The 16,544-nt window shown below is 42.5% G+C and overlaps 1 protein-coding gene across 1 annotated transcript in view; it reads left to right on the forward strand.

Annotated features, from left to right (window-relative positions):
• MYO18B (myosin XVIIIB) overlaps positions 1-16,544 on the forward strand; it is a 256,961-nt gene that overhangs the window by 137,003 nt on the left and 103,414 nt on the right. The window contains exons 29-30 of the mRNA XM_032139582.2: positions 768-872; positions 11,144-11,296. Coding sequence (XP_031995473.2) covers positions 768-872; positions 11,144-11,296 — 258 coding nt within the window. The remainder of the gene's footprint in view (positions 1-767; positions 873-11,143; positions 11,297-16,544) is intronic.

A 16,544-nucleotide genomic window follows, 5' to 3' on the forward strand; every position in this document is an offset into this window, starting at 1 on the left:
CTAGGTGGCTTAAACCGTAACAGTTATTTATCACAGTTCTGGAGGCTGGGAAATCTGAGATCAAGGTGCTGGCAGATTCAGGGTCTGGTGAGGGCTCTCTTGCTGGTTGCAGACCACCACCTCCCGTTTGTACACTCATATGGTGGAGAAAGAGAGAGCGGAAGACAGCTCTCTGGTGTCTCTTCAGGCACTCACCCCACCATGAAAGCTCCACCTTCATGGCCTCATCTAAACCTAATTACTTCCCTAGGGCCCCACCTCCAGATACCACTGCACTGAGGGTTAGGGTTTCACCATGTGAATTTTGGAGGGACACATATAGTTTATAACACCAAAAAATCTCAAATGTAACTTTTTTACTGCATCATTGTGTATTTAATCATGGAGGGGATGCATTTTTGGTATGTTGGTTATAATATTGTACAGAGCCTTTAAAAATCAGAGTGTAAAGACCTGCAAATATTCAGCAGTGGCCGTGGCTACAGGAGGGAGGCATCTCTTCTACTGGGGACCGGGGGGGTGGGGGTTCACAGTCAATGGCAAGGGGTTCCCCATCATTGACCAGCCCTCCGTCCTGTTGTCCAGCTCCCAAGCTTTTAGGCTCTTGAATTCTCCCACAGAGACACCACCACCCAATCACTAGGGCAGCCTCATGGAACAAAGCCACAAGCTCTATATTCCTCTGCCTCCTAAGGGTCCTTGCCTTATGGGATTTGTCTGGATGGAGTTCATTTACCCTGTGATGTTTTCACCCTGTGTATCCACAGCTTCGTCAGCTGGAAATGCAGCTGGAGCAAGAATATGAAGAGAAGCAGATGGTCCTCCATGAGAAGCAAGATTTGGAAGGCTTGATCGGAACCCTCTGTGACCAGGTAAGGGGGAGACATTGGCAGACATTCAGAGGAGTATCTCAGGGACCTATTTGAGAGATGGGCTCATGGGGAGAACAGCCTGAGGGATACCCTCTCCTCCATCAGCTCTGTTCCCACCATATTCACTGACTCTTCAAAGGAGACTTTCAGGTGCCTGCAAACAGCAGGGTTTTTGTAAGAACCCATGGGGAATAAAGAGAGTGGGGCCAGCCAGGAGCAATGGATGAGGCTGTCTTTGCCTTCAGCAGCTGTTGGGATCAGAGTGCAGACAGTCCTTCCTTTAAGGGGATGTATGTGAATGGCCACTGCACACATGACTGCCCTCCTGAGAACATGACTTTTGCTAGAAGCAGTCAGCCTTGGAGCCAGGCAAATGTAGCTTTAAGCCCCAGAGGGACCACTTCTGTCTACACGGCTTTGAGTGAGCTAGTTAACAGCTCTGAGCTTCTGGAGAGTGGAGCCTTATGGGGTTGTGGCTATCACTGTACACTAGGGTTCTCAACCGCCCATCAGTGTACACCAGGCTCCTCAGTACACCACTGTGAACATTTGGAGCTGGATCATTCCTTGTGGTACAGGGATGTCGTATACATTGCAGGATTATCACGCTGTCCTGTACATTGCGGGATATCACGCAGCATCCCTGACCTCTACCCACCACATTGCAGTAGCACACACCTCAGTTGTGATGACCAAAAATGTCTACAGACATTGCCCAATGTCCTTTGGGGGAAAAAACCCAACTTCCCTCACTACTGAGAACTGTTGCTGTACTAATGTAGCCAGCAGAGCTCAGAGCCAGCTTCCGATTTCAGAGTTGCAAGGAATGGCTCTTCCACCTCCCAGATACTCTATTCCCTTCCTGTGCTGCTGCTGCATGAAATCCCAATGCGGGAGAGAAATGCCTGTGGCTTATATGATTTATTCTAAAGTATCAAAGGAGTGTATTTTAATGGATTTGCTTAACATGGGCTCGATGTCTATTAATTAGTAATGGTCTTGTTATCAATATCCTTCCCTAAATTCATTAACTTTATTCACAAAACAATGTGGGTCCACTTCAGGTGATCATCTTGGGCAGCCATGCCTTGCACAAAATAAATGCTTATTATGTATTAAAAAACAAATTGATTTAATGAGTGAATTCTACAGCAGGGACACACGCAGCAAGATTAAGAGTTGGAAGCTGAGGGAGTCAATATGATCTTCCTTCTTCTCTGGGTTTTCTAATTTTCCAGCCAAGCAATTGGGACCATTGAATTCAGAGGCATTGAGGTGGCTTTCCTTCAGCATCAGGGCAAGAGAGCACAGCCCAATACCAGATTCTAGAATGACAGTGGGGAATCACTGGGAGAAGGTTGCATTCTATTCAGCACAGTTTGACAAAACAGAATAATCTAGTAAAGCAAGGTTTTTATACATATTGCAAAAATAAATTGGTGTGTGTGTGTGTAAAGAGAGGGTAGGTTTAAATGAATAAAAAGCCAGCTTTGTGTTAGTCACCAAGCTGGATCCTTTTAATAAATCAGCACTTTTGATGATTTTAAATGTTTTTGTTATGACCTTTGCCAAACCCATGGAAAAGCAGAACAAATAATGTAATTGGTGTTTATGAACCAAGCACTCAGAGTTCACATAAATTAACATTTTGCCATTTCTTATCCAGATGTTTTTAAGGAAACAAAACGTTTTCAGAACGGTTGGTGGCCTCTTTGTGTCCCTTCCTAATCTCAATTCTGGCTCTGCTTTTCTTTCTTTCTTCCCTCCCCAGATGAAACCATTCTCCGGGGTTTAAAGTATATAATTCCCCTGAATATATATTTCAACTTCAGCCACACACAGCAATATGATTCTTTACTTTACTTTGTCCCGCTCTGTATTATGTTTTTGAGATTAGTCCATAATGATACATGCAGCTCCAATTAATTCATTTCATTTCTACACAGCATTCATTTTTAAAAAACTCTTTCTTCTATTGGTGGGTAGTTAGTTACTTCCACCCTAAAACCCCAAACTGCAATACATAGTCTCGTATCTGCCTCACTGTGCACACGGGCGAGTCTCTCCAGGGTATGTAGCTGGAAGAGGAATTGCTGGCTCCTGGGAATGTACAATTTGGGAATTATTAAATATCGCTCAGATCGTTCCCCAAAGTGATTGCAGCAGTTTCCACCGTCACTAGCCGTGTCTGAGATTTTACTTCTTCATGTCCCCACCAACATGCAGGGCACTGTCAGACATTTTTAAACATTTTTTCCAGGCATTGGGTGCTAAATGGTATTGCGTGGCCCTCATTACTAGGGATGCTGTGCATTTTTCACGTGTTGATTGTGGCTTTTTCTTTTCTTCTCTTTTCTTTTTTTGAGACGGAGTCTTGCTGTGTCTCCCAGGCTGGAGTACAGTGGCACGATCTCGGCTCACTGCAAGCTCCGCCTCACGGGTTCATGCCATTTTCCTGCCTCAGCCTCCTGAGTAGCTGGGACTACAGGCGCCCGCCACCAAGCCCGGCTAATTTTTTTTGTATTTTTAGTAGAGACAGGGTTTCATCGTGTTAGCCAGGATGGTCTCGATCTCCTGACCCTGTGATCCACCCGCCTTGGCCTCCCAAAGTGCTGGGATTACAGGCGTGAACAACTGTGCCCGGCCGATTGTGGCTTTTTCTTATGTGAATTGCCTATTCATAGAAGTTTGTCTCCTTTTTCTGTATTGATCATTCATGATCTTTATACAAGATGCGAATCCATTTTTGGTTATGTATTTTGCAAATATCTCCTACACTATAGATAATTGTTTCACTTTGTTTATAATGTCCTTAGCTTAATAAAAAATATTTTTAATACAGTCATGTTAATCAAGCATGTTTTATGGTTTGTGCTTTTATATCTTAAGATACAGTTCTTTGAGTTCACAAAAATGTCATCATGTGTCTTAAAAGTTCTAAAGTAATTGCTTTTGACATTTTAGGTCTCTAATCCATCTAGATTTTATTGGGGTGCATAGTGTGAGGTAGGACTCTGTCTTCCTCAATATGGATAAACCAGGTTTTAGTTCATAATTTTTTTCCTGCAATTACCATGTATGCCTGGGTGTGTTTATGACTCCTCATTGTGGCTCATTGGTTTTTTTTGTTGTTGTCTATTTCTCCACCATATGGTCTTCATGGCTGGGTTTTGGTAACTCGTAGGACAGCTTACCTTGACTGTTTTTAAAATTGCCTGTTTTATTGACCCTTTAATCTTCTTATTTAGATTCTACAACAAAACTTGATGTAATTTTCATTGGAAATGCATTGATTTACAAGTTAGTTGGGAACAATTGACTTTTTTTTTATATTGAACTATTATTGCATATGCCCTCTCTATTTGTGGCTTTCAATAATATTTTATTATATTTATCTATACAGATCTTGGAATTTTTTATTAGATTTATTTTCAGGAAACTTGTAGTTTCTATGGCTATTATGAATAGAATATTTTTCTGTATTCTATCTATATTTTAACTAGTTATTGCGGCATATGGGAATACCATTGATTATCATGCATTAATCTTTTATCTGGCAAACTTCCTGAGTGCTTATTATCTTTCATACTTCATCTCTAGGCTTTTTTGGATTTTCTGCCTTGACAGTATTATCATTTGAAAATAAGAATAGTTTTGACTCTTTTTTTTTTTTGAGATGGAGTCTCGCTCTGTCGCCCAGGCTGAAGTGCAGTGGCGCGATCTTGGCTCACTGCAAGCTCCACCTCCTGGGTTCACGCTATTCTCCTGCCTCAGCCTCCCGAGTAGCTGGGACTACAGGCGCCTGCCACCACGCCTGGCTAATTTTTTTGTATTTTTCGTAGAGACGGGGTTTCACTATGTTAGCCAGGATGGTTTCGATCTCCTGACCTCGTGATCCGCCCACTGCGGCCTCCCAAAGTGCTGGGATTACAGGCATGAAACACCCCGCCCGGCCAGTTTTGACTCTTGACCATGGATTGGGGCAACAAAGATCTCAACCAACTAAAAAAAATATGTTATACTTTCTACTTCTTGTTTCTTTTTCTCACCTTATTTCATTTGCCTCCAGTATAAGATTGAATGGTAGAGAAAGGTATTTGACATCCTTTTCTTGTTCCTGACCTTAATAGGAGTGCTTGTAAAGTTTTGTAATATACATATTTGCAGTGTATTTGATAATTACAGTGATGCATTGCTTAGTGACAGGGATACTTTCTGAGAGATGCATCATTAGACAATTTCATCATTGTGGGAACATCCTAGAGTGCACTCACACAAACCTAAACGGGATAGCCTTCTACACACCTAGGCTATCTGATATAGTCCATTGCTCCTGGGCTACAAACCTATACAGCATGTTACTGTACTGAATTTGGGAGGCAATTGTGACACAGTGGTAAGTATTTGTGTACCTAAACATATCTCAACATATAAAAGGTACAGCAAAAGTATGGTATTATAAGCTTATGGGACCACCGTTGTGTATACAATCCATCATTGATGGAAATGTAATGTGGCACGTGACTAACTTTAATAAGGTTAAATCAGTCTTGTATTTGTAATTTTCTAATATCTTAAAAAGATGTTTTATTATAGAATATTTTATGCTTTTTCTGCAATTGTTGATAATCTGATGACTTATCTCAATCTATTAATGTGGTATATTTTAGATATTTAATGTATCCTGATGTATTTCCCAGATAAACCTTTCTTAGTCAATCTTTTGGATTGCTAACAGTTTATTTAGGATTTTTGAAACCAGGCACATAAGTAAGATTGGTTTATAATTTTTTTCCCTTAGACTGTCTTTGTTAAGTGTTGTACTAATCTCATAAAATGAATTCACAACTATTTCTGAGACTATTTTTTGTAAAATTTGGATCATGCAGTTCTTGCAGATTTGATACAATTTGCTTGTAACCCTATTTGATTACTGTGTCAAAATGCTGTAATCATAATTGAACACAAATTCAGGTATTATTCTTTTCCTTATTGAGTGAACTTTGGTAACTAATGTTTCTAGACATTTATTATTTCATCTAATTTTTCAAATAGGTTGACATAAAAAATGTTCATGGTATTTTCTCATTATTTAAAAAATTCTACTGTATCAGATTATTTTCTTTTTAATCACAATAATGTTTACTTTTGAGTTTTTTTGTGGTTGATGATGATGAGTCTTGTTAGAGTTTTGTCTGTAATCCCTTCAAATAACCTGCTTTTGTTTTACTGTTTCTTTGTTGTGTATTTAATAGTGTCTGACCTTATGTTTGTTTCTTTTTCCTTCTTTTTTCCATTGGTTTAGATTTTTGTTCTTGATCTTCAGTTTCAGTATTAAAATGTTTAACTCACCTTCAATATTTTTTATCCCACTTAAACTGTTTTCTTTAAGATAATACATTTAAGATAATACATTTACCTGGAATTGCTGTTTTCATGCCATCTACTAAGTGTCTTGTATCTTTCGTTCTTTTTTTCTTTTAACCTGTAAGTTATCTAGAACTTGAGTTTCGAGTTTATTAACATTTAGGATGATTTGGAGTAACTTTCTATTGTTAATTTTTAATTTAATGGCATTTAGGACAGATAACATGGTAGAATGCATAACATCTTTTCTTTGAAATTGTTGAGATCTCTTTGTTGCTCTAGTTATTGGTAGAGTTTAATAAACGATTGTGTGTGGCTGGGCACAGTGGCTCACGCCTGTAATCCCAGCACTTTGGGAGGCCAAGGTGGGCAGATCATTTGAGGTCAGGAGTTTGAGACCAGCCTGACTAACATGGTGAGACCCTGTCTCTACTAAAAAATATAAAAATTGGTCAGGTGTTGTGGCGGGCACCTGTAATCTCAGCTGCTCAGGAGGCTGAGGCATGAGAATCACTAGAACCCAGGAGGCAGAGGTTGTAGTGAGCCAAGATCGTGCCACTGCACTCCAGCCTGGGTGACAGAGCGAGACCTTGTCTCAAAAACAAAAAAAAACAAAACAAACAAAGAAACAAAAATAAACTATTGAGTAGAAAATAATGTAACTGTTTATGAGGCATAGGGTTCAATACATGGCAAATGAATCAAGCTTGTTAAATTTTTATTTCAACATTACATACAAATATAAAAGCATAAACCATAAAGGAAAAGTTTTAAAATACATGATTGTGTATTTTTTAAAACTACCTCCTGTTAACTTTGGTTTTGAGTTCTTGGTCTGTTTCTAAGAGAGTCCTGTTATATCCTTACCATGAGAATGGTTATACCAAGTTTTGTTAACAATTCTGTCATAGTTTCTCTTTATGTATTTTATGGTTATCTATTTAGGTGCATCTAAGTTTTGTATTGCTTTATTTTCTTGAAGATCATTGCTTTGATTCTTACTTGGTGTCTTTCTTTCTCCATGAATAAGTTTTGCCTTATTTTATTTCACTTGATTTAGTTATATTTTAGTCAGTTTACCTGCAAGACCTTTTTCTATTTCATTTTAAAGCTTTGTAGGGGTGTGTGCATGTGTGTGTGTGTGCATGTGTGTGTGTGTGCATGTGTGTGTGTGCATGTGTGTGTGCGTGTGTGTGTGTGTGCATGTGTGTGTGTGTGCATGTTCATGTGTTTTCTTTAAACAGCTGGATGATTTTAATGCAATATTTTAGTCTAGCTTTTCATATAAAAATTTAATTTATTTGCATTTGTTATAATGACTGATGTATTTGAAACTATTTTGTATTATCTTATTTTGTGTTTTGTTAGTTTCTTGTCCTTTTACATTGCTCTCCCTCTATTGCTTTCCTACTTTTGGATAGATTGATGTTTTCTATGTTCTCTTTTGAACTATTGGTTCAGAAGCTACAAACTATATTTCTGTTCTTTTGGTGGTTACTCATACATTTCCAGATATATGCTTAATCATAATTTTTTACTAACATTAATTTTCACAGTAATGCTGTGGAATAGATATTATTATTTCCTTCATATAAATAAAAGAAGTGAGACTTGGAAAAGTAAAGCAACTTGCCCAGGATTGCATAGCAAGTTAGTACCCTAGGCGGATTCTAAATAAGGTCTATATTATTTGAATGTCTGTCATTTTAAAAAAACCTATTATGATTCTGCTTAAAAGCAATAAGGTCCACTTAGCTAGAACCATATTTTTGTGGACCATCTTTTTTTCACAGTGTTCTCAGGCAGCCAGTTCTGCCATTAATTTGTGAAGCCCTCAGCAACACACATTCTGTCTCCAAGCCTCAATTTCCCCATCTGTAAAGTGGTTTGATTATCCCTAGCAGCACTTCTAGATCATATTTTAATAGTGCTTGGAGATTCGTTTGACAATGGACATTTAACAAGCTCCCCAAACAATTTGCCTTTATGATAAACGGTGAACCAACTAAGGTTGGAATATAGTTACTTACAACAACACTAAACATCATGTAGATTTATTAGTTAATTATTCACCATCCTTATCAAAGTTTGAATCTTTGTGCTACAAAATGGAAACTCGCCGAATGACATTTATTTCCCATTAACCTAATGAGTGATATTTTTTGCCCTCCTCTCTTGTAGCAATTTATTATAAATAGGAGGATGACTGGTCTGAGATTTTCTTGTGAATTCTGTTTGCAGTGCTTCCTCTGGAGAGGAGTTAGTGCCAGCATTTTCAGGGCCTTTCAGGCAGTGAAGATCGTAGAATCTGAGCCATCTCTACTGCATGGTCAGTGTCAACATCAGGGAATGTCCCTGATGCTAACTTGCCCCACAGGAGAATTAAAGGCACTTTAGGATATATGCGAAACAAAAAGAGACACAAATATAAGAAATGTGCAAAGCCCACTGCCTAAGTGTACTCATGAGTCTGGGTTCTAGAGTAAGTAAATCTGGGTTCATGAAGCAGCTCCGCTAGGCACTGTGGTGCAATAGTTAGAGACTTACACCCTAATGCTCAGCTGTCTGGATTCAGATCTCTGCATAGCCACTTAGTTGCAGTATGACGTTGGGCAGATCATTTGCTCTTTCATATCAGTTGTTCCTCCATGTAAGAGCCCTGGATAACCTCTTTCACTTTGTAACCTGCCTCTCAACTCTGGGGTTTTATACCCTCATGGCAACCACCCAGAAATGCATAGCCCAGATTATTTCTTGCCTCTCCGCCTTTGCTCATAAAGTGCTTTCTACCTAAAATGCCCTTCCTCCACTTCCCCTAGCTAGGAGGAGCTATCTCCTACTTCCCAATTCCATCCCAGCCTGAGCTGGATAATGCTCTTCTGTGCCCCCATAATATATATTTTTTTCAGAATTAAAGACTAAAACACACTTAGCTAATGGTATATTTTACTAAAATTACCACTTTCCAGCCAGAAAAGCTGGATTCATATTCCAACTCTGCCACTTACTAGCTGTGTGATCTGAGGCAAATTACTTCATCTTTGCAAACTTCAGTTTCATTATCTGTAAAATGGGAATCATAATACTATACACCTCATCGATTCATTGTGATGACTAAATGCATCAATAGCTATAAAGTGTTTAGAATAGCATATGACACTTAAAACTATCTATAAATGTAAGCTATTACTACATTTGTAAAGGCAATAATAATAAGGTCTATTTAAGGAGATTGTCACAGGAGTTAAATGCAATAACATGTGACAAAGAGCCTGGCACAATGCCCAGCCCTCAACTCAGTTCAGCAGGTGAGATTGTGTGTGTGTGTGTGTGTGTGTGTGTATGTGTGTGTGTGTGTGTGTATAATAGAACAGCATTTTGAACCTACCAAAACAATACATTTCAGATATAAAGACCATATTCTGAGAACCAACTCATTTTTCAAAGAATTCAAAACCAGCAGTAGAGAAATAGAAATACAAAATCTAGAGGAACACATTCTAGGTCATCAGACGATACACACAATCCTTTATATTTGCAAAGCACTCAACAGCGTACGAAGTGTTTTGGAATCCATTATCACATCTGATCCTTGTCTTGTCTCAACATGAAGGACAGGGTGTTTTTTTTAACCTCTCTTTTTGTGGATGAGAAAACTCAGGTTCAGAGATGTGGCGTGACTCAGCCACTGTTCCATCGGCAGCAAATAGTGAGCCAGGGTTTAAAGCCTAGATCTGCTCATTCTCAACCCCATGTTTTTTCTAGAATATTCCAGGACATTCTGAGCATCTCAGGAAATGGTTAGCATTTGATGTGGAGACACAGATTTCCAGGTGTGTAAAAACCACATCCCAGTGTTGAGGCACCTGCACCCTGTTTTCCTTGAAACTCTCTGTCTGATGGACAGGCCCTTATTGTATCTTCTAGCCTCCTGAAGAGTCCAAGAAAGAAGTTGTTAGTTTCTTTCAGGGATGTTAACACGTTGTCTTTTAAGTCAGCACTGTTTCTAGAGAGGTGACCGGCTGTCGAAATTTCATGTAGGGCCCTGGTGTAATTCTGCACCTCTTCTGCTTTGGCTTAACCTGTACTTTTTGGCCACTGAAAGCTGTCAAGGAGTCTAAGGTCACACTCCTGGTGCCCAGTCCAGGATGTGGCTTCTTTGGGACTCCCTTGACAGCTGTCCCTGGCAAATTCAAGATTCTGGGGGAAGGAATGTACTCACCTCTGGGTAAGGTTCCTCTGCAGAAAATGATCTCATTTGCCTGTCCTCAAACTGGAAAACAGGACCAAAGGACAGAAAAGATTGACTTCAAAAGGAGCACATTTACAATTTACTGAGGTGTAACACACATACAGAGTACTCTGTATCCCACGTGTACAGCTCAATGAATTTTCATAAACTCATAAAATAACACCCAGATCAATAACATTAATAACTCACCAGAAGCCCAGAGGCTCTGTCCAGACCCTGCCCACCCAGGACTGCGCTAACTTCTGTCAGCAGAACCTGGCCAGCAGCAGAGGGATTCACCTGGCACATGAGGCTCTTACAAGATGAGGTGAGGTCATACTGATGACTTGCGTGCAAAAGATGGGATGACAGAGTGGCGTTGGATCCATACGGGCTATGATAGTAGCAATGATAGCAACTCATATTTCTTGTACATTTATTCTGTGTCAAGCATTAGGCTAGGCATATATTTAATTTTCACAGCAGCCCAGTGTGGTTGGTGCCAATCCCATTTCTCAGTTGAGGAAACTGAGGCTCAGGAGAATGGTCTTGTCCAAGGTCACACAGTATGAGTGGCAGAGGCAGGATTTAAACCAGGGAACCTGGTTCTGGAAAACTTAGACCCTAGCCACTGCTTTGCCACACAGCTCATGGGTCTTCCTTTGGCTTTCAGATTGGCCATCGGGACTTTGATGTGGAGAAGCGACTTCGGAGAGACCTCAGGAGGACACATGCACTGTTGTCAGACGTGCAGCTCCTTCTGGGCACCATGGAGGATGGCAAGACATCAGTCAGCAAGGAGGAGCTGGAGAAAGTGCACAGCCAGGTGGGTGTCACGGGATCTCCTTGAGAATCAGGCTGGGGAGGATGCTACGACCTGCAGAGAATGGCTGTCCGTCCCAGGTATGAGTGGAACCATGGTGCCAACCTCCAACTTTCACAGACCTGCAGGGAGATGGGGGGCATTTCAGGGCTGTGAGGGTCACGTGGAGTGTAGGCGAGGAGGAGGGTTCTAAGAAGGAGTCCTGTTCCCTTTTTCAGAGATGAGGCAGAATTCTTCTGTCTGGAGGGCTTGGGCAGATCAGCACTGGCCACAATGACTGAGTGCAGTGTGCCTGGTTGTGTGTGTGTGTGTGTGTGTGTGTGTGGTGACTGCCAGGGCTAGGTATGAGCCAAATAGTAATAGTGCCAGTCATGCAAAACCAATGCTTAACAACAGCAACAGTTATACAAACGTTGGCAGTTTGACTGCCTATTAGTATGCTAATGATATTGATCAAGACATGATGTTGACCACTGGCTGCTACCAGCTGGAGCCCTCACTAGGTACTGGGTCCTCTGTATCTCTGTACAAGGTGCTGCATGGTGTTCTCAGGATTGCTGAGTGAGGTGAGGATCATCAACTTCATTTCAAAAGTGCAGGTGATCGGGTGGCAGAAAGGTGTGATGACCCACCCAAAGTCACACAGCTTGAAAGCGGCAGAGCCAGGATTTGAACCCAGGTCTTCAGACTCTACCATCCTTGGGCTGTCTCAAAGGAGGACAGGAGGAGCGGCAGGTCTGAGGGTGGTAGGGAGGTGAGGCCAGAGCAGAGCCTGGGGACCTGAGGAGATGTGATGAGTGTGGGCTGTTCTGGCGGCAGACTGTGGCCCAGGGCAGCCAGTGTTGAGAAATGTGAATGGATCCCACAGGGTGGTGCAAGCCTTGGGGAGAGATGTCCCAAAGCTGAATGATGTAGCAGGAACTCAGGATTTGCTACCGGTCCCCATGGGGAGCTGAAGACACCTGGGGAGGCTCAGAGCTCTGATGGGAGTGTTGTGTCCATGCAATTGATGTTACCTTCCCTTGGATAAGTCATTCTTGCTAAGGCCAGATGCCTTCGCCACCTGCCTTCTTGGAGGGTTACTGTCCCTTCCTCCAATCAGAGGCTGAGCTGGGCCTGGGACCCATGTTTCCCGACTCCAAACCCAGCGCCCTTCTCTCTTCCTTCTGGAGACACAGCCCATGATGACCAGCAGGTCCCCAGGAAGACAGCAAAAGGCAGCAGACTATAGCGCCAAGTATTGGAAACAGAAATCCCAGAGCTTCTGCTGCTTCCAGTCTCTGGTGTCAGTTTCTATCTGTAAAACAAAACATTTCAGTTAGAGCTTATTCGCTTAACTAGAAGACCTCAACCAAAACAAAACAAAACAAAAACCTAAAGTCAGACTTGATTTGGATTTCACCAGCCTCTCCCATTTCCTCTCCCGGGATCCAACCCAGGACCACACTCTGCATTTTGTTGCCATACCTGCCCAGTCTACTCTGGTCTGGGACAGTTTCTCAGGCTGACCTTGCTTTTTATGACCCTGACAGTTTTGAGGAGCACTGGACAGGTATCCTGTGGCATGTCTTCTAATCTGGGTTTGATGGTTTTTCTCGTGAATAGACCGAGTTTATGTGCTATCGGAAAGAATATGGCAGAAGTAAACTTGTTAAACCAGAAGACACTGGGAGGGCCCTTCCATCTTGAAAATTCTACGACTCTTAGCCATCTCCTTTATCAAATCATTCTCCTCTAGGGCGACCCACCATCCTGACTTGTCTGAGACTTACTTAGTTTTAGCGCTGCCAGTCCTGGGTCCTGGGCAAGCCAGGATGGCTGGTCATTCTGTCCTCTTCATGGCCATGTCAGGAAGCCAGTATCACCTGTGCTTGAACGCATCGCCCCACTTAATCCTCATGATACCCCTAGGGGAGGGGAGGTGGCATTGTGCCCATTTTACAGATGAGAAAATGTTGTCCAGAGGTGGCAAGTGGTGTGTCCAAAGTAACACAGCAGGTAAGTGGCAGAGTCGGGGGTTTGAATACCAAGCTTGTGATTCTAAGTGCAGAATTGAGAGATGCTTTTGACTCACATTGCATCTTCCTGTCTGCTTGGCTGACCAGGTGGGTATGGAAACTTGAGCCACCTGGCTTGCCTCCAGGTAGGCAGAGTTGCTGTGTGATTGCCCAGCCAGGGGCTAGGCATTTTGAGTTGAAGCAACTCCCTTGGCAGAAGGCCACATACGTGCCCATTTTCCATCAAAATGTCCCTAGTGCCACAGCACCCAAGCTTCCCTTCCCCCAACAGGTGGATGTTTTTGAAAAGAAACCACAGAGATTTTGTTACTTTTTCTTTTTTTGTTTTATTAAGTATTCATGAGAATTCTCCCTCTGCAGGGTTAAAATGCATGTTCTTGGGAAAAAGTGGTACTTAATGAAGGCGCTTTGAGCTGAATCAAAGAGCCTCATTCTTCTGAAAGTCCTTCTTCCTGATCTCTGCATCCGGCTCCTATCAAAGGAAATCCACAGCCTTGGCTTTTCGTTGCTGTTGTCATGGAAATCGTTATAAGGATGGGATCGCGTGGACCAGAGGTCAGGGTACAGTTGCTTTGGCTCCCAGTGCACGTGTCCCGGATGCCAGAGTCAGAGCTAATCAAATAAAGCAGTGATGACATTGGGCATTGCTGCATCTCCTCTCCAATGTACAGTATTTGTCCTTTGCCTAAAGGCTCCAGGGACATAGGTAGGGAAAACAGACAAGAGGAGGAAGGAAGAGGGAGCTAACTTTGCTGCTGGTTGCTACTTAAGTGCTTAGCATGGTGCTGAACAATTTCATTCATTCAGTATTTATGCAGCACCTACTGTGTGTCAGGCAATGTGCTGGATATAAGTACCATGGATAGTGAGACAGCGGTGGTACCCACTGTCATAGAATTTACATCTGATGGAAAAGAAGACAAACAATGATACGAATAAATAGAATCGTCCCACACCTTAATTTGAATGAGAAAGGCAATAAATAGGGTGCTAAGATAGAGAATTGCAGGGGCGTCCTGTTTAGCTTGGGTGGTCAGCTAAAATACCCTGGGAGAAGGAGAAACAGGCAGGGACCAGAACACACGGGGCCTGGAAGATTTGGATTTTATCCCGGGGGTGGTGAGAAGCCATTGGGAGGTTGTGAGCGAAGCGTGACAGAATCTGATTCACGGTTTAGAGGATTGCACTTCTGCATGGAGATTGGATTGTGGAGGGTATGAGGGGATATCCTTAGAAGGCTAATGCACCCTTTCAGGCCAGAGGAAATGGTCACCTGGGTTGGGGGAGTATTGATAGAGATGGCAAGAAGGGACAAACTTGGAGCTGATTTGGAATCGATGGGATATGCAGATGAGGTTTGGTTAGCAACATTTAAGTGTGTTATTTCAGGAAATCCTTGCCGTAACCGTAGGAGGTGGATATTCCTATTTTTAATCCATTTTACTAATGAAGAGGCAGTTTCTGAGAGGTTGAGTAATTTACCTAAGGGCACACAGCAATACATGTCCTATACCCTTACAACTTGGTTTGCCCAATGTGGGTCCTATTAACTTCTATTGTCAGGCACTTACTATGTACCAGACTTTTCCTTAGTGTCTTGGGGTTTCTCAAATTTGGCTGCACATCAGAGAAGTTAAACACCATTTTAAAATCACAGACTTCTGGATTCTGCCCCCTCCCCAACCCCATTTAAAAAAATCAAGTTTTGGTTGGAATTCAGGATCTGCATTTTTAAACAACCACATTGGGGGGTTCTGGGGGAACCATAGACTTTATTTATCCCTCAGAACATCCTTTTGAGTTCAGTGGTAGCATGTATATTTTGCAGATGAGGAAACTGCCACTGAGGTTATATTAGCGTCACAGATCTTATTTCCACCTATTTTAAAATTAGTTCATTTTTGAGTAGAGAAAACTGGATCCAGCACTTGCTAATTCATGACCTTTGACAAATGTCCTGACCTCTCTGAGCCCATTTGCTAAAGCGAAGTATCATCATCACATGATGGCCCGGAGGCTGAAGAGGGAAAGCCAATGAAGGCTTCAGAAACTTGAACAGGTGGCCGGGCATAGTGGCTCACACCTGTAATCCCAGCACTTTGGGAGGCTGAGGTGGGTGGATCACCTGAGGTCAGGAGTTCGAGACCAGCCTGGTTAACATGGTGAAACCCTGTCTCTACTAAAAATACAAAAATTAGCCCGGTGTGGTGGTGCATGACTGTAATTCCAGCTACTCGGGAGGCTGAGGCAGGAGAATCACTTGAACCCGGGAGGCAGAGGTTGTGGTGAACTGAGATCGCGCCATTGCACTCCAGCATGGGCAACAGAGTGAGACTCTGTCTCAAAAAAAAAAAAAAACACCAGGTGCAGTGGCTCACACCTGTAATCCCAGCACTTTGGGAGGCCGAGGCAGGTGGATTACAAGGTCAGGAGATCGAGACCATCCTGGCTAACATGGTGAAACCCCGTCTCTACTAAAAATACAAAAAATTAGCCGGACGTGGTGACAGGCGCCTGTAGTTCCAGCTACTCGGAATGCTGAGGCAGGAGAATGGCATGAACCCAGGAGGCAGAGCTTGCAGTGAGCCGAGATTGCGCCACTGCACTCCAGCCTGGACGACAGAGCAAGACTGCGTCTCAAAAAAAAAAAAGAAAAAAGAAATTAAAACATGTTCTGCGACCTTCACATTCGCTCACTGTGATGATAGAAAACCTAGAGAAAGGTTTTTTTTTTTTTTTTTTAAGACTGTCTCGCTGTGTCACCCAGGCTGGAGTGTAGTGGCCTTATCTCTGGCTCACTGCAAACTCTGCCTCCCAGGTTCAAGCGATTCTCCTGTCTCAGCCTCCCGAGTAGCTGGGATCACAGGCATCCGCCACCATGGCCTGCTAATTTTTGTATTTTTAGTAGAGATGGGGTTTCACCATCTTGGCCAGGTTTCACTGAGTTGGTCTCTAGCTCCTGGCCTCAAGTGATCCACCCACCTCAGCCTCCCAAAGTGCTGGGATTACAGGTGTGAGTCACCACACCCGGCCGAAAGTTTCGTTGTATAAAGGACATGTAGGAGGGAATGTGTTCGAATGCACCTGTTAGAGAGAACTGTGTTCACTCTACAAAGATGGATTTGATCTCCACTGTGGGATGAATTTGAGGCCAAGCTACAGGGATAAAGAGGAAATGTCAAGGTCTCTGCCCTTAAGGGACTCCTAGTCCTAGAAGCAGGCTATAACAAGCA

This window comes from Hylobates moloch, unplaced genomic scaffold, assembly GCF_009828535.3.
Source record: "Hylobates moloch isolate HMO894 unplaced genomic scaffold, HMol_V3 SCAFFOLD_19, whole genome shotgun sequence".
NCBI lineage: Eukaryota > Metazoa > Chordata > Mammalia > Primates > Hylobatidae > Hylobates > Hylobates moloch.